This window comes from Sinohyriopsis cumingii, chromosome 19 (assembly GCF_028554795.1).
Source record: "Sinohyriopsis cumingii isolate HCF-2022 chromosome 19, ASM2855479v2, whole genome shotgun sequence".
NCBI classification, from domain to species: Eukaryota; Metazoa; Mollusca; class Bivalvia; order Unionida; family Unionidae; genus Sinohyriopsis; species Sinohyriopsis cumingii.
This window is the reverse complement of record NC_142979.1, coordinates 56529199-56548016: the sequence shown is the minus strand read 5'-3', so window position 1 is coordinate 56548016 and position 18818 is coordinate 56529199. Positions and strand designations below refer to the sequence as shown.

At 34.8% G+C, this 18818-nt stretch overlaps 2 protein-coding genes across 5 annotated transcripts in view; one reads left to right on the top strand and one right to left on the bottom strand.

Annotated features, from left to right (window-relative positions):
- The window catches only part of LOC149775748 (uncharacterized), a 178889-nt gene extending 173442 nt beyond the window's left edge, over window positions 1–5447 (bottom strand). For 2 of the 4 annotated variants that reach the window (XR_016416605.1, XM_089944199.1), the window contains exons 1-2: window positions 5219–5446; window positions 2581–2920 (exon numbers count right to left, since the gene is read on the bottom strand). Coding sequence is in view for 3 of the 4 variants with exons in the window: in XM_089944199.1 (XP_089800325.1) it covers window positions 2581–2920; window positions 5219–5232 (354 nt within the window). In the remaining variant the exon portion in view is untranslated. Of the gene's footprint in view, window positions 1–2580; window positions 2921–5218 lie in introns of all 4 variants that reach the window. The other 2 variants (XM_089944200.1, XM_089944201.1) reach the window with 2 other exon arrangements.
- A 112-nt stretch (window positions 5448–5559) lies between these two features.
- On the top strand, window positions 5560–18323 carry LOC149775747 (coiled-coil-helix-coiled-coil-helix domain-containing protein 2-like). The gene is made up of 4 exons (XM_089944519.1): window positions 5560–5717; window positions 12867–13008; window positions 17455–17668; window positions 18188–18323. Exons 1-4 carry the CDS (start codon window positions 5683–5685, stop codon window positions 18199–18201), a joined length of 405 nt encoding a protein of 134 aa, XP_089800645.1. The 5' UTR covers window positions 5560–5682; the 3' UTR covers window positions 18202–18323.
- The last annotated feature ends 495 nt before the right edge of the window (window positions 18324–18818 follow it).

Sequence of the window (18818 nt, the reverse complement as noted above, 5' to 3'; positions counted from 1 at the left end):
GATGGACAGAGTGATTAACGATCTGGCTAATGGTTTGGTCCAATGGAATGGCACCCCCAGCCCCTCCTTGGGCTGTGCATTCAAAAGGAAACTAGCACTAGTTATACAATGTTATATATTTTTCCATAATTTTTTCGTTGTAATCTTTTCAAGTTAAAGGCTTAATTGTCAAAAACATCCCCCACCCCATTTATATTATAATTTTCTACACCAAAGGGAATGGCATCACATCTTCATGGAGTTGTGTAAATTTATGATATACCATATGTACTCAATTAAAGGTCAGATCCAAGTGCATAGGAAGACCCCCATCTGTCAACACATATTGTGCCTGCAGATCTGGGTCTATGTAGTTCGCTAGGACTAGTCATTAGAACAAACAAAACAAACCCTCCTCTGCTGCTGTATTATGTGATGGTAGATCAGGGTCTATTTTGTTTGCAGTTGGACCCAAGTTAATAAACTAATATATATAATACAAAGTTGCCTCAGACCATGAATTTTATGACAAAAGATGTTCTGTTTAAACATAAATGTATCAACCCATAAAGAAGTCATGATTTACAAACTGAAATCTCATATCCAACCAAATTATTCCACATTATCACCTCAAGTAATTCGATCACAGTCTTTTTATACAATATTTCAAGACTATGACATAAATCTTTTTATACAATATTTCAAGTCTTCAACTCAAAAAATTAATAAATAACAATGTTATTAATCATATCTCATCTATATATATATATATATATATATATATATAAGTCCTGTCATATCATGCTAAAGTTTTACATGAAATATGGTCACAAAATATTTGAAAATGTAATTGTAATTGAAATTTTTATATACTGAACCTTTTACAGCATCCTATGGAAACCAGATGCAAAGAATCCATAATGAGCCCACCTTCCAACACTAGAACTCTTCCTTCTACTGCAAGCCTACCACAAACTTAATTTTGTGTGCAGAAAACATTTGTTTTATTCAGACAAGATGACCGTTAACCTTTTGATCCAATATTTATAGGCTTGGAGCTAACTTCAAGTGTTAATGTAAACCATTCACGTTTTTCTTCTCTCAATCAGTCTTTGACCTTTAAGATTTGTCCCAAATTGACAGGCTCCTTCCTTACTCCAAGTGCAACCCATTCTAAAAACTTTGGTTCAGGTCTCTGATGTGAAACTAATGTTACAGTGCTGAAGCCATTGTCCTTATTTCAGCCACAGTGACCTTGACCTTCAACTTTTTGACACAGATATTGATATACTTCTTCTTTATCCTCAATCCAAGCTATTTACTAAGTTTAGTAAAGTTATATGGTGGATGGACAGAAGAACATTGTAAATGATGCACTTCTTCTTATGGTGGGCATATATATTAATAATGATTGCTGGAATTGGTATCTTTTAAGATTGTGGCTTACAAAAAAAAATACAGTTTGTGACTGCACATGAATCTGACTTTCAAGCAGATCAACTGCAATTATATGCTATAAGAACCAGTATGCACCTCTTGCATACTCTGTATCCAGTATGCAATTTTTTTTGTGAGTCACAACCTCCACCATGCAGTCATGTGAGTCACAACCTCCACCATGCATTAGACCTATTCCTGTGCCCAGCATAACTTCCAGTTGTGCAGGAACCAAAAAAAGATATATTTTGGTCAGCATCTCAAAATTAAATCTATTACCAATATCTTGACAGAAGTTCAGATTTCAGCCCCATTCTTGTCCACACACACACACACACTCACACCTATAACTGTCTATAATGAAACCATATTAGGTAAACAATAGTATTTATATCACTTGCAACAAGGGTTTATTTGTGTAACAAAACAAAGTATTTGCAGATTTTTTTAAATATTTGTCTCCTCAATTTCCTAGCTGGTCCTATTTGTGGGGCCCAGCTGGCCCATCACTTCAATAAAGAGAGAGAATATAGAAGGGATTTAATGAAGCAATAAAGGAAGGGTTTGAAAATATTTTCAGCAAGATTTATTATAAACATTTGAATTTATACTGATCTGAAGTCTGCCTGGGCTCACTACATGCACACATTTAACACGTCTGTTGAAATTTGCACTCTGTTTCCATATAGAAGTTTGCTATACTATTGAAATTTGCACTCTGTTTCCATACACAAGCTGTAATCACTGACTAGCTTTGCTATACTATTGAAATTTGCACTGTTTCCATACACAAGCTGTAATCACTGACTAGCTTTGCTACACTATTGAAATTTGCACTGTTTCCACACACAAGCTGTAACCACTGACTAACTTTGCTATACTATTGAAATTTGCACTCTGTTTCCATACACAAGCTGTAATCACTGACTAGCTTTGCTATACTATTAAAATTTGAACTGTTTCCATACACAAGCTGTAATCACTGACTAGCTTTGCTATACTACTGAAATTTGCACTATTTCCATACACAAGCTGTAATCACTAACTTTGCTATACTATTCTTACATATCTATCTTAAGATCTTAGATATAAATGTTATCACTAAGTCAATGAAACAAATGATATTTAACAAAGATGACATCCTTTAAAATAAAATAAACTCACCTTTCTGCTTGGAGGCCTTGTTCCAGGAAGATTTTCAAACGTCGAACGTGTGCTACCTGGCCGAACACTAGCTGGTCTGCTCTTAGATGGTGAGGTGGAATGACATCCACTTCTTCCTATAAATAGTCTTTCACTCTCTTGAATTTCTTCAATTTCTTGGTCTGTCTCCTCAACAATAGGACTTGGTGCTACATAGTCATTACTTGCTGGCTGTAACTGCAGTACTGTGTCCTTTAACTCTTTATTTTGATCTCGTCTGCTTCCTCTGCCATGACCATGATTAGGATTATGGCTGTGTTGGTGATTGTGATTATGGGAACTCATTCTCTTTTCTTCTTGACTGGAACAGAAAGTCAAAATAAGGTACTTACAAATAAGTATCATTGAGAATGGGTAGGTATAACAGACATGTTATTTCATTTTGCTGGCATTCAATTAGCATAGACCTTGTACAGAAAAGAAAAACAAACACATTTTTTTCCTATGAATTAGAAAATACTCACGTGAGGAGACAAAGATGGACACAAAAATATCATTTAAATTTGCTGAGTGCTAGAGAGCCCAAGCCTAATCATACAATGTACACACTTGCCATGGTGTTACTCTGAAGACAGGTATTAAATGAGTGAATAAAAGAATTCAATACTCATGTATATATATATCTGACTGAAAGGCATTTACCCTTTCAGTTACTCATGCCTCAGGCCGCACTTATTCCTAAACTGAGTCATGGAAAACTGACTTTATTTTAATGCTTCAATTCTTTTGAATTATAAACTCTAATATTAATTATTTATTTTAACTAGAATAAAATACTTGGTTTTGATGTCCTTACTTTCCAAAAATATATGTAATGACACCAACATAATCTAACAGGTTACTGTTATAATTTTTTACAAGCAAGAATCAAACCAATATTGAAATTGGTTAAAATGTCCAATGCACAAAATTTTCCAGAAAACCTTTAGGACCTGCAAAGGATTTTGATCACAGACATACACACACACACACACATATAGAATATATGCATATTATGTATGCTGTATCAATGATATACCACGAGACGTATACATTTTTCATTAAAAGGAAACAAGGCTTGCTGAGTTACCATTTAATTAAAATTGTATACGAGTGGTATATCATTGATACATCATACATACTATAAATATATTTTATTTATATCACATACAAATACATATATTTGCCATTCAAACTGATTTAGATTGATGAGAGGCAACTGTGTATGGAATCGGTGAATGAACTCACATCCCTGCCGAGTGTGTCCACTACAAAATGTAGTTCTGTCTTTTTATGCCTATTCACAATCACCTTTTCATGTTGATAACTTGATTGTTTTCATTTTTGAGTTTCTATTTTTATTCACATTGATTAAATCAATATAAGTTACACTTTTGATTTATACATAAAAGAAGGTTTTCATGAAGACAGTAGAGCACTAGGCCTACAGACACACTGACTGTTGAATACCGAATGCTCATCAATGCATTGATGTACAGGTGCAAGGAAATTAACGTGAAATAGAATCTAAGTAAAATGACGAACCAAAAAGAGGTAATTAAAACATTTTAATATATTTAAAGTTGATCTAAGTCATTATTCTGTTTTAATTAACATTACTACTGACCATAAATTTGTTTCTCTCTCTCTCTTCTTTGCTTGGTTTGACTTAACATTTACCATCATTCTTCATAGGTCCAGAGACGATGTGGTATTACAGAAGCGAAAATCCACTATTTTTGTCTTTTCACGGATTTTCGCCCTTATCTTGATATGATGGTCAACAGAGATGGGGGGGGGCAGCCTTTGGATATTTTCATATTTAATTAATAATAATCGATTTTTAGAACCTTATAATAGGTTTAACAACAACAACATCAACAAAGCCGTAAGTACATTACATAAGTGTGCTGTGTAACCAAGACATTTACCTTACTGTGTCGATCAGCAATTTTAACTTTGTATCATTGCTTATATAAACACTTTAGATAGGTCCTAAGAGAAATGTAAACATACCGTTATGAAGAGCAATATTGTAGGTTACTTGGCGCAATTTCAGTTTCAAGTTTTTTTTATACAGCCCTGTTTTTTTTTCTCTCTCACTCCAGATTTCTGCATATTTTGTCCCTTGTGCATGAGAGGGGGTGTGAAAACAGAAAAAGAAGGGACTGAGATTAAATTGTGTACCATGTTAAATACATTTTGAAAAGGAGGATTATTATTACTTTTTATAGTTATTTTATGTGTGGTAATTCATCATTGATCTATATGAATAGATCCAACTGCATACAGTTCCAAGAATGTTTACATATGTGTATTATTGCGCCATTGGCGGATCACAATTTGATATACCAAGAGCATTGGTATATCAAATTGCATCATACCAACACTTTGAAAACGATGTTATTTGTAATATATATATATATATATATATATATATATATATATATATATATATATATATATATATATACACACACACACACACACATACATACACTGTTTATTCCGCTCGTATCACGACAAGTAGAAATACAAAGTAAATAAGTCAAAAATAGGTTAATATACAAGGAGAGAGTCTTGTTGCTATGGAAATTAAAAGAAAGAACAAAAAACTCACTTGCTATGCTTCATGTTGTTCTAAATAATCGTCATACCATCGAACTCTTTGCGGCATATCGTGTTTTAAAGGTTATAAACTGCGTGATTTATGACCTGAACAAAATATCCCCTGTCAAATATGATTTTGTGTGTCGATATTAATTAGAAGTTGCTGAATAGAAAACCCGGTGTGCTTCATTGTTTGATAAACGCTTATCATAAAGAGGCACAAATCAATGCATAGTGCTAACATTGCTGTTTCAGTGCTACCTTTCCCGATAAGAGTTATTTCCCTTTCGTTATTCTTTTTCAATTTTTAATTTGACCAATCAGTTCACAGCTAAGTCGAAACTACGAAGTTTATGTTGTATAACGGTCATTTCCGTTTTGAACCCACGTTCTAGAAACAATTTCGTCCAAAGCGTCTACATCTTCTATTTTAATAGATCTTTTGAGATTAAAATAACTTTTGTGAAAGCAATAATGCCACGAAGAGGAAGAGCAAGCTCACCAGTCAGGTATACAAGAGTTTAACAATAATGTTTCCTTTTATTTGATAAAGATATTCTGTTGAAATCAAAGATGATGAAATGACCTTGACTGTACGGCATAGTCACTGTTAGTAAAATCTGCGTATCGTATTGTAATATGGAAAGTGTGGTAGTTATACTGAAGATAGTTCGATTTTGTACAAATGAGTGATCTCTACTTTTTGGATTTACTGAATCCCCGGCCTATTTCAATTATTTTTACTTCATACCCGACGGACTCTACATCCCCGGTTGTGTGTACCCTCCACCGATTTAAAAAACGAGAACGTTTAATGGGATAAAATGTGCACAGAACTAAGTCAATTGAATCATTGATTTATAATTTCTTACCTCACTGTGACCAGAATGGCACTAATGCTGGCATCCCCTGCACCATTTCATGCTTAACGGATTTAACATACTCACACGGCACCATATTGCGTACACTATAGGCCACAGGTGCTCGGCGCAAGCTTGATGTTAAGAAAAAAAAAAAAACAATAATCTAAAGGAAAAAAATCATACAGAGTGACAAAAATACCTTAGATTACCCTGATGACCCGTTCTGACATAGGACTCTCTCTATCATAATATATAATAGTCCTACATGTAAGACATAGCACATTTTGATTTTGTTAACCCTTTACCTCATACAACCGTCTTTGGACGCCTCTACAAAAGTCGCATCGAAGCGGCTTTTGACGCTTCTACAAAAGTCCCATAGAAGCGCCTTTTTACGTCTGCTGTAAACAACGGCCATTTTAAGCCGGTTTTCGTAGCGCCACCTTCGGGGGAAAACCCCTTATTAGATACTACATTCATTTCTGTGAATGACAATTACGTCAGATCACGTGGTCACTGTTTATGTACTGGTCGATATCTGCTATTTAAAGTAACTGGGTCGTAATCTCCACTCTCCAAAATGGCGGTCGCGGATTTCATTCAGTACTTACGAAGTTTTCATGATTAGAATCACAACTATGAAAGATTCAATAACCTAGGTAAAGGCTCTGATATTGATATAGGCTGCAATTAGTTTTTATAAATTATCAAATTTAGGTGACTTAGTGATGTAGACACAGATGAAAAACTTGTAAATTTCGAGTATGAGAAATGACAGCTCTACGGTTGGTCACACGGCCTCACTGATATGACAGTGAACGAATTCTCTCCAGATTTTAAAGCACATAACAAATTCTTCCGTGATAAATAATTACACAGCTATAACAATCGGACTTTACTCTTAAATTGTTCCACATGTAATAGATGTGTACCAAAAATGTAAAATGGTTAAAATTGCTGTTAAACGTAACATACACTACATTGCTTAATAGTTCACAGGCAAGCTATGCGTATGCGGTCGACTAGGTAACCTGTGTTCTATGTATAGCGAGCTGCACTTTGTCACTATGCTCTATGAGGTAAAGGGTTAAGGTGCTATGTCTTACTATCCAAATAACGGCCTTGTATAGTGTGTTCCGATGTCGTTGACATCGGAATGAGTAATCAAAGTTTCAGGAACATCGCACACATCTGGCAGTATATATCGACATTTTCCCACTAATTTATGTGTAATTAATATACTTACTGTGCTGTCTTTATCCTGGTGGAATGAAAATATGACACTTGCAAATTGATGCATTTTCACGTTCCGTTGACATACATTTGAATTTGTTGCAATGCGACGGTAGTCGAAGTATGCCGAAGTAAGTTCAAGTAGGTTGAGGTTTGGGATATGTTTCTTGAACAAAACGAACCGTTGCTTACAGTTTCCAATAGACATGATATATTTTTATTCGTTTCGTTAAAAAATAATGTTTCAACTTTATCCGATTTTGGCATTCTCGGCTTTCATCGCCTTCCAGCCAACTGAAAAGTAGGCCATAGAAACTTGAAAACGGTCCATTTCTTTTGTGAGAATTTGAATTTATTAGAGAAAAGGCACCATAGTAAGTAAAGTCTGACTAAAACATTATAACTTTACTTTGTAGAAAAGCGTCATTATTTTATTTGTCAGTTGTGTGAAATATTCCTGAAAATTTTACTTTCGTAACGATCTTAGTCGACATCAAACCACACTACACAGCGCCTTTAGTTAGGCTGTAAGACCCTGACGCCAACAACATAAATATCAGCGTCGGGTCTTACAGGTAGGACTAAATATATAATAGAGAAGGTATAGAACTTCCAAATATTTCGCTCCACCCATGACCCTTGATTTCCTTCTGCTGTTTCCGTCTTTAAAGGCACGTGACCATACTATATGGCTTGTTTTACTTCTGAGATATTTTTCTGTCCATCAAGCCATCATTGACTTTTCTGCGTTGTATCAAACTGAAGTTAGGGGCTCCGAAACGTGCGAATTTCGCGAAGTTTTCCTTTGTGGACACATCCATGCTCATCTGAAAACCGGTGACAAGAGCTATATGGACAATGTTTTAAACTCTATGGTGCATCCCTCGTTGAATTACAGAACAGCATTAGATGCAAAAGTTTTTTACTTACCATTAACTCGATTCAACTTTAGGAATCCTGTTCCATGCAAGTATTATACATTGTTTTCTTCACTGCACAACACATCGTATACATGCATCTCTATTTTCAAATAGGCGGCACTAACGTCAGTGCCAAAATATGATTGGCTCAAAAGGTTATACTTATTATCATAGGAGCACAGAAGTGTCCACAAAGGAAAACTTAGCGAAAATTGCACGTTTCGGAGCCCGTAACTTCAGTTTGGTACAACGCAGAAAAGTCAATGATGGCTTGATGGATAGAAAAATATCTCAGAAGTAAAACAAGCCATATAGTATGGTCACGTGCCTTTAAAGACGGAAACAGCAGAAGGAAATCAAGGGTCATGGGTGGAGCGAAATATTTGGAAGTTCCGTACCTTCTCTCTTATATATTATGATAGAGAGGGTCCTATGTCAGAATGGGTCATCGGGGTAATCTAAGGTATTTTTGTCACTCTGTATGATTGTTTTCCTTTAGATTATTGTTTTTTTTCTTAACATCAAGCTCACGTCGAGCACCTGTGCTATAGGCTAGTTTATTTCCATCAGACAACATAATGACGTAGTTCATCCTGTTCGGCAACTGCTGTATAATTGCGTAAATTACATAACGTTGAGAGTTTGGAATTATATTCCTTTGCATATATAAACATAGAAATTAAAACGCTTGTCAAATCTTCATGAACAGTAAATTTCTAGTTGTCATTATTTTCCTTTGCTTGATTCAACATTGTAAATATTGGAAGCAGACGACTTATGTATGCACATCTGTAGTTGTGAGACACCCCTTTGCTGAAAATGGACTTGTCCAGAAACTGGAAATGGATCTGAGCATGTCCGTCTGTTACACTGAAAACTTCCATTAAGCATGAAACTCGCATATGATGACGGTGTTAGGGCCACTCTACTCAGTCAGGTTAGAAACTATAAATCAATGAATGAATTGACTAAGTTCCTTGCACTTTTTATCACATTAAAGGTTTCCATAAATCTATAGGGGGGTACAAACAAATGGGTTTGTATTGTCAGACTATAGTTCTACAATGTAAGACACTGACCCTGAGATTTATGGTTTTGGGTAGTCCTACAACGTAAGACACGTCACCCAATATTTTTGTCCTAGAGCAGGGATGGTCCTGGCTTTTAAAAAGCTGTCGCCAAAAAAATCGCCAACCTCAATATTTTGTCGCCAATTTTCAAAAAGTGTCGCCAGAACAAGTAGTGTACATTTTTTGAAGTGTTAATTTAGTCTATTAATGTAACAGGCAATGAAAATTACAAAAGATGGGTTAGTTAATACTCTAAGTACAATAAGCATTAACAAAATGTTACAAAGTGTTATATGAAGATCCGTCGCGATCTTAGGGCTGCCAACTTGTTGAATGCAGTTTCAAAGTCTAATTTTTCACATCTGTACATTTCTGATGTCAGTTTTTATGAGGTTCATCTTATTGAATCCACGTTCACAGTCTACAGTGCTGACAGGTGACACCAGTAGTCTCTCGGCAGCCACCCCCCCCCCCATGGCTAGCTTCACAAAGCTTGAAGTGAATTGCTTCCTAAATCCCAAGAATGATCACTGAATGCTGTATAAATTTTCTCGACCAGCAAACTAGGATCTCCATTCCCACAAATGAAACTTACATGAGTCAACACCTGGCAATATTGGACCGTATAAATAAGCATAAATTCACACCCAATTTAGGGAATTCTTTCAATCCTGTATTTTGAGAAATAAATAATTATTATTAATTATGCAAAACTGTTTTGTTTTTTTTTTGCGCTATTTCTTGTTGCAGAGTTTAAGTCTCTGCAGCCATAACACATATTGATGGCAAAAGGAAAAGATCAATGAGTAAAATGCTGCACTGGCGACAAATATAATTGTGATTGAGATTTTTTCCATTTGCTTTGTATTTATACGCAATAGTCGGTACTTCAAAGGTTATCAGTTTTCTTTGAAGGTTCAGCAAAACTATTGTATTGGTATATGTAAAAAAAAAAAAAAACAACAACAACTGAAGGATTAGCCATTCAATTAATTGTATCTGTTCTATTCACGTCTTCAGAAGTCGGTCAGTTGTAGGTATAGTTCGGTAGCATGATTGACAGTATCACAGCATACAGTACTCAGCCCAGATGTCAGCATAAGCAGATTATGATGTAACAATGCACTCTAAAGATGGGGTTGTCAATACGAACAAAGGATCGTTTGTGTAACAGATTGATTCCAATGCATTGCTTAGTCAAGTTTGTGGCTTCCTTTCATTCTCCCTTTTAATTTATCCAGTCAAAATCCATGATTGTATGTACAAATTAAATAACCAAAAAGTCTGTCGCCAAGAAAATCGCCAGATGGGATATTTTTGTCGCCAATAAGGAAAAAAAATCGCAATTTGCGACATTGGCGAAGCCCAGGACGATCCCTGCTAGAGGGTGATGGGTCTTACTGCCTAAATAACAGCGCTGTTTAGCTTGTTTTGATGTCAACTAACAGTATCACAAAAGCCAAATTTTCAGAAATATCACATACAACTGGAAACCAATAATGAAGCTTTCCTACAAAGTAAAGTTATGTTTTTGTCAGACTTTACTTACCCTGATGTCTTTTCTCAAATAAATTTAAATTCTCACAAAAGAAATGGACCTGTTTTCAAGTTTAATTGGCATGAAAGCCAGGAATGCCAAAATCTGGTTAAGTGTAAATATTATTCTTAAATGAAACGAATAAAAAATATATTATGCCTATCAAAACTGTAAAGCAACATTTCGTTTCATTCAAGAAATATATCAGCCACATGAACCTATTTAAACATACTTCGGCATACCTCGACTACCATCGCATTGCAACAAATTCAAATGTATGTCAATGGAACATGAAAATGTGTCCATTTGCTAGTGTCATATTTTCATTCAGCCAGGATAAAGACAGCACAGTAAGTAGGTTAATTACACATAAATTAGTGGAAGAGTGTCAGTATATGCTGTCAAATGTGTGAGATATTCCTGAAACTTTTACTACTTGTTCCAGCACTGGAACACGCTATACAAGATCATTATTTGGATAGTAAGACATGGAACTAAAGCAAAACCAACATGCGCTATGTCGTACATTGTAGGACTAGGTTTCAGGTTGAGGTCTTACTGCCAAAGTAACTGTGCTTGTGTTTTGATGTTGACTAAAGACATTACTAGAAGTCACATGCTTTTCATATCCTGAAAATTTGAATTATTGTTCCAGTGTTAATGCTACACAGCGCTATTATTTCCACAGTAAGACATAGACCCACAAAACATAAATCTCAGGGTTGATCTCTTACGTTGTAGGAATGTATGACTTGAACTGTCAATATTAGTTATACAGATCATATAGGTGTTCACCGCTAATTATCTCAGTAATGGGTGTTATTTTTTTAATTAGAAATTGATTCTACATACCTTTAAATGGCAGTAATTCACCTTATTTGGATTCTCATACATCCATATTCTTTTGGAAGTTCATTATTTACACATTCCAAAAAGTACATTTAGCAAAATCAATCATAAAGTATATGGATTTTTTTTGGACAAATCAACCTAAAGGTGTGGGCCAGTACAATGTGGATTGAATGTCACATCCTGTGATGTCACAATGAAAGCAATGTATTCTGAAAGAAAAAAATGTACTACCCTATATTGTGAAGATTAGACTCAACATGTCCTTTTCCTGACCAAGTTTAATACCTGGCCAACATTGTAAAAGGCCATAATAATTGATCATTGGCCTGGAAGTTTCTTAAAGACAGGTGCGGTACAGATAATTCAATAATTTGGATTGAATAATCTTTGGTTAAACAAATTTGGATTAAGTTGAAGTAGGTTTCTTTAACAAAATGCATAAAAAAGACACTAACAATGAGGAAAGTTATTAGGTAGCTTAGCTTCATTCAAGATATTTATCACCCCTTTAACTGATTTCATCATTCCCAGCTTCCATAACATACCAGCCACCTGAAATGTAGGCCAACGAAACTTGCATATATGTATGTTTGCTTGTGTTAGAATTTGAATCCATTTTGAAAAAGACATCAGAGTAAGTAAAATCAGACTAAGGGCTGCCAGTTGTGTGAGGTATTCCTGAAAATTTGTCGTCATCTTTCAGTCAGTCAACTGGGAAACATGCTGCATAAGGTTTTCTTGTCAACCAAGGAAAGTTACACAGCTATCCAAATTGAAAACAGGTATTTCCAGGAGAACTGATGCATTTACTTTTACCTTTTAAGAAATACGTTTCTTTCGTAGTGATATCTATCATTTCTTTAACATATCAAATAACAGTGATATATCCACATATACACTTTTGGTGTGGTTTCAGCCAGCTGACCCTTGCCAGAAAGTTTATGTATTGTGTCAAGGTTTTTGACACTTCACAGGAATCTATTTCAGACCATGAAAGCTTTGTACTCGTGCTCCAGTATTGTAGAGCACTGTCAATATCACATAGAAAATGCAGGTTAAGAGTGCAGATAATCAGGTACAGTTTTACTGTCAGCTCACTGGCTCCATCAGTCTGAAAGCTAGATCGAACTGTGTCTGCAATGATCTAGGGAATCTTGTTATTTCTGATTTGTTAACTTTTTAGGTCAGCCCCAAGACCTGCTGCCAGCGTGCCAGCCCACCCCCCTCCCAGCCAGCCAGCCCCAGTTATGCAGCAGCCCAGACAGCCAGGAATGTTTGCACAGATGGCCACCACTGCTGCAGGGGTAGCAGTTGGATCAGCTGTGGTAGGTTAACTTGGCAAGAAATAAATGTTCATTTGAAAGTTTAAACCCTTCTTGGCAAAGGAAAGTTTTCAGCTGCTTAACATTCTTGAACTGCTGCTCTATTTTTGGAACAAGAGTGCCTTGATATTTAAATTAATCTCCAAATTTTTACAAATTTGTTACAGAATGAGTTAATTTAAGAGACAGTAGTTGAAGATTCTACATATCTGTTTATGATACAATTTCATGACGTTTTTGTAAAACTAGTGATGTTATTTTGTGCAAAGTAAGAAAGAAAATACAGGCTGTCTTTTCGTGATCATCACAGAGAAACGTATAGTTAAACGCAATGTATGACAAATTTAAAAAAGACATGTTCAGACCTGCCAACCCTCACAATTTTGGCGTGAATTTCATGATTCTCAATCGCTTAAATTGGGAATAAAATACACCTCTCCATCGATAACTCAAGCATAATGGGGTCCATAAACATAGACCGCACTATAAGTGAGGCACGAGTTACGGAGGGACCTCTAAAAATTGAGGATACAATTGCTTCGACATCAAGAAAATCGGGGGGGGGAGCAGCGTTGGGGAACTGGGCAGTTTATTGACTGAATCCTCATTTTATAATCATGTCGATAATAATTTTTAATGCACTTTTACTAATGAAGTTGTTTGTTATTCTGTTTAAATAACATTTTCAAAATCTCCAACATATGAAAGATTGTTCCAACTGGTTTCAACAACCATCAAGTGTATAATTATAAAAAATCTGATTTACGTCTCTGCTTTTTTGTTTTCTTGATGAGTCTGGTTCCCGTAGTGGTGTTTAATATTATCCTGTCCACAGAGCAGGGAACTAGACTAACTGTTGATACACCACCAAACAAGATTCCTTTTTTTTTTTTCAAAAACACCCAACATTTATTTCGTGAGACAATCATCTGTGTTGAAACCCAATTTTTGTATTGCTCAATTAGTACAATATTGAAGTCGTGAATTAATTAATTGGAATTAATAATGAGACTTCTTATCATCCATGAGGATATCTCTGAATGCCAGTTCAAGATTTCTCATAAACTCACTTGCCCTCAATGGTCCTGTATCTGTGAAATCAAGCTCTTTGTTTTACAAAGTATTCATTTTGCTTGGCTGCATTGTTTTCTTTAATCAGTTATGAAACTGTATGTTAATTTAAGGTAGTTTTATGTTATACACAATAACATTTATAATTGTTCAATTGATCAAATGAAGTGAGTTTACCTGACATACAACCGTGACCGCTAGATTTTAAGTTTGATTCAAAAGACATAATTAACATGATAATACAATGGAGGCCAGCTTTTAATTCAGTGCAACAATACAACAAATACTTCTTGAAGTTGGTTATCAAAACACGGTTGGCACTTCATTAGGTTATCAGAGAAACACTCGCGGACATAGCTGTTACAGTAGATTGACACATTTTACTTTTAATTACAAGAGGATACATTGCATTTATGACAATTACATTTAAAAGGAACTAAAATGTAGAACTAGAACACAAATTTCACTTGATAAAAATATTATTTAATTTGTATTTATGTATTAAAGTACTGCCTCCACTCAGCGTGAGTGACATTTTTCATTGATCAAAATTTCCTTACATATCGTTAAGTGCGGTGTACTAGGAATGTTGTTTGAAAAGAAAATGTAAAAAATTGTATGACCTATTTTTAAATTTGATATTTCATAGTGTTGATTACAATTTCCAGGTTCTATCTACAGTTTTCGACAATAAAACAAGTGATACATCAAAGTTTCCATTACCAGTTTTTATCGTGATTTTTTTCAGGTTTAACAAATTGGGATCAATTGATGTGTTATTTTCTGGTTTAAAAAATGGGATCCGCGTTATAATTGGGTTCACGAGTTATCGAGGGAGTATTGTAACTTTTATCCCATTAAGTGCTAGTCAAAACAGCAGCAGTGGCAACTGATGCCAGTAACAGTTCTGTATTGCCTGTCGCAGTGTTAGTAGACAATTGTTACAGTTTGCCCAGTAGCAAGCATTGTAAAATTTATAATCTATATAACAGAAGTTTTACATATACTCATGAAGAAAACTGGTAACCAACTGATTTTTTAAAAATGGTATATGTATATACTTGTAGCAAGTGTAATTTTTTTAAAAATAAACACTAAAATGAAGACAGTTTTTCAAGTGCAGGACTTTTTTTAGATATTAAAAGATTAGCATTTATCATAATTTGCTAGAGTTACTATATTTCTGCACATGTACCAACACCACTTACTGTTACCCATTCAGCGTTTCATCTTCTGAATTAATACCATTTCAAAATTAAGCCAGACCACAGTTACAGTGTTTTCACCTTCAAGGAAAAAGGTATGTATTCCACAAAAAGTGAAGTATAGATTGAAGCACATGAAATATTGGCCTTGCATTCGGCCACCAAACATTGATGTACATTATGCTTTTTGCACAGTGATGTGCTGCAAATTTATAATTGGAATGTGCACAGGGGGTTGGATTGTTGTATCTGTCCTACATGTAGTTTATAATAATACTATTATATAGTACATGAATGACAGGTCAGTTGTAACCGATGATAATAATATTGTTATTATATAGTACACATATGACAGGTAAATTGTTAGCAACAATACGAGCCCCTGCGGGTATGCGACAGAAATGCACACTGCTAGCAAAAAACATGTAGATATTGGGAAAATTAAGAGCACCCGCAGCAGATTTCACTTCTGGAATACTTTAAGTCACCTACTCAAGTTCTTAAAGCTACCTGTGATGAGGCATCATTTTGTGAGTTTTTCTTGTTGAACATAACATACCTTTCTCAGTTGGAGATCAGGGACAGTGAAGGAGTATTTCCTATTGTGAGGAAAAAAAGTAACAAACTTTAGTGCCTCCTTAGGTGTTGAAAATTTGTTACAATTTTAGTCACCAAGGTTAATCAGCAGTTAGGAAGCCTAAACTGTTTTAAAAACAAATTTACCATAACCCAATTGAGGAAGTTAAAGTCTCTCACAGCATCAGATCGTGACAAATAGTATGAAATCTGTGTATGTCAGTAAATTCGGCTGCAAATAAATTTGTACATGTAATCATTGTAAATAATGTTTTATTTTTAATTTAGGATTTTCATATAATGCAGTATTGGCTATAGATGTCAGAATGTTAGAAAAAAGTTACCCGGTACCCGATCAAAGGGAAATTATATTTAATGTGGACCTGAACTGCTTTGTTGTAAGTTTATACATCCCCCTCTTCCCCAGAGGTAAAAGCGTAATTATTACTAATGTAAGTGGCAAAAAGCACAATATGAGCATAAAAATGATCTATGTACTACATGCCATAATTACAACAAGAAAAACGTAAATTTATTTTTGCTACTTAATTGAATCTTCAGTTACTTAAAATTCTTGTCACAAATTGGATTAGTACGAGAATACAGACACAAAACAATGATAAATTATTTATACACAATATCTCACTTTAATTACTCTACATTTAACTTTGGCTCAAATGTTGTAAAGTCAAGTCCACAAATTCTGAATGTTGTAGAATACTTATTTAAAAATTTGTAAAGTGCTACTGATTTGTCCATTTCCTGATGCAACATGTTCTTCAGTTTAACAAAATCCCTCTCCTACATTTTTCAGTCATAAGCATTCAAGAGTCACATCAGTGATTTAGTGCCATGTTTTTTTTTCTTCTTCAATATAGGCTGGTTTGCTACATAATTTTTTATAGAACTATAATTAATATGATAAGAGATTTCAATTTCAAGAAACCTGTTTTCTTCAATATATGCCCTGTACTGTTACTATAAATAGAAAATAAGGAAACTATTCGAGTACATAGCCAAATTGTTGCACACGTCAATGATACGAAGATCAGTATATGGAGGTGTACTATGGATCAATGTCACATGACATGAGTGTCAAACTGTACACATTTTGTCTCACTTGTTCCTGACATTGTCAGATAATAATCTTTGATCTGAACTCAGACGCATTTGTTTTGTTTTGTTTTTTAAACATGAACTGAACAATTACCCTATAACTAATTTTATTACCCTGGTAATTATGAACGGGTGAGTACCCAGATACCCTTTGACACCTTTAGTACTGACCATCAAAGTGGATTTAGCTTGTGTCATGGTATAAGTTTTCAATACTTGTGTTCAAAATTCTAGAGGGTTGGCAGCTTTGTAAGTTGAACCAAATAGCTACAAAATATTTTTAAAGAAAAGTGGGAAAAATTAGTAACATTCTGTATTACCTTTGCCTCAGATCAGTTCCCAATCAAGTAAAGAAATAATCATTATGCACGACACCATTTAGAAGATTCTCTTTGGTCTTAAAGTTTGGGATATACGATTGTATTCAGTTTGTAAACATTGCTGCCATTCATGATTGTGTATTCTCTTCACATATTTTCAGGGTCACACAATAGGAGCTGCTATGACAGGTGGAATGGGTGGGGGATCCCGTGAGGCAGCTCCAGCTCCTGTCCAGCAACAGGCTCCCACCCAGCAGTTTGCCAGTCCCTGTGAATATGAGCTTAAAGAGTTCCTACAGTGTGCCCAGGGACAATCTGATATCAGCCTCTGCTATGGGTTTAATGAGGCACTCAAGGAATGCAAGAATAGGAGTGGTAAGAGTAAAGGGATATGTTCATAATTTGTTCTTGATACCTTTCAAGGGTAAATAAATGTGTGCACAGTTGTAAGTATAACTTTTTAAAATTGATTTCAGACAAGTTGCTTTGAGTTAGCAGTGTCACTGCTGTTGCTTGCTATGATAAAGTTTATTATGTATGCAATTTCAACTCAGCTATTGCCAGAGCTTGAAGGTTTATATATATATATATACGAGTTGACATGAAGAAGAAAAACATATAGCTCTCCCTAATTATAACATGATTGTTGGATGTAATAATTTTAATTATGTAATACTTACCTTCTTTAGTATGACCTCCCTCGAAGTTGAAGAAGGTCAATGTTCCAGGTGACTAATAGATTGTACTGGATTTGTTCCAGACCTTCAGTAACTTTAGTAGGTAATATTGTGTAAGAAGCTTTGGGGTAAAAAGCATTTAACATAATGACTTCAGTGCAGCTTGCCACAAACAAATTGTGCAGTTCATCACTGGTTTGATTTTTTTTAATTGCAGGTGTTTCTATTTAATGCAGGAGACCTTAGGAAGAAAATTGTATTGGAAAAAAGTTGAATTTGTACATTTTTTCACACTGTAGAGGACTACAAATAAGAAACACCAGGATAGTATCCAGCAATCTTTTTTTTCTACAGTACAGCAATCATTCATAAGGAGCAACTTTGAGTATACATGGATTCCAAGACTTATTATTGACCGAAGTAGAGCTGAGCATTTCATTTATTATTACTGTTTATTTGTGAATAAAGAACTTCAGTTTCATTTAGTCTCCTTTCACTTTAATGAAAACATTTGTGAATAAAATCTTGACTCTGGTGTTGCCATCAGTATTCAGAATCATCTGGCCATTAGACTGTTCGATTATGCAATGGTGCTGTGCCTGATGTACATCTATAAACATTTGCAATATGCAGCATCTAAACAACTGCTGGGATACTTGGATTGAAACATCAAGGAAGTATTTCATCTATGAGAAAAATTATGTAGAGTAGTCCCTTAGCTGCATTGTGGTTGTAAGTGAGTCCATCATAAAACTATTTCTTCCAAATTTTTCTCCAGAATGTCTAAACCAAGGTAGTCTTAATTGGTAGGAATTTTGCCATGGATACCTTAAGAAAGAAAATTCATA

What these genes read in the sequence shown, in the direction of transcription:
- LOC149775747 (XM_089944519.1), top strand. Translation starts at nt 5,683, where the DNA reads ATGCCACGAAGAGGAAGAGCAAGCTCACCAGTCAG. An exon ending in AGAGCAAGCTCACCAGTCAG is followed by an intron (nt 5,718 to 12,866) that starts GTATACAAGAGT and finishes TTAACTTTTTAG; the next exon opens with GTCAGCCCCAAGACCTGCTG. An exon ending in TAGCAGTTGGATCAGCTGTG is followed by an intron (nt 13,009 to 17,454) that starts GTAGGTTAACTT and finishes ACATATTTTCAG; the next exon opens with GGTCACACAATAGGAGCTGC.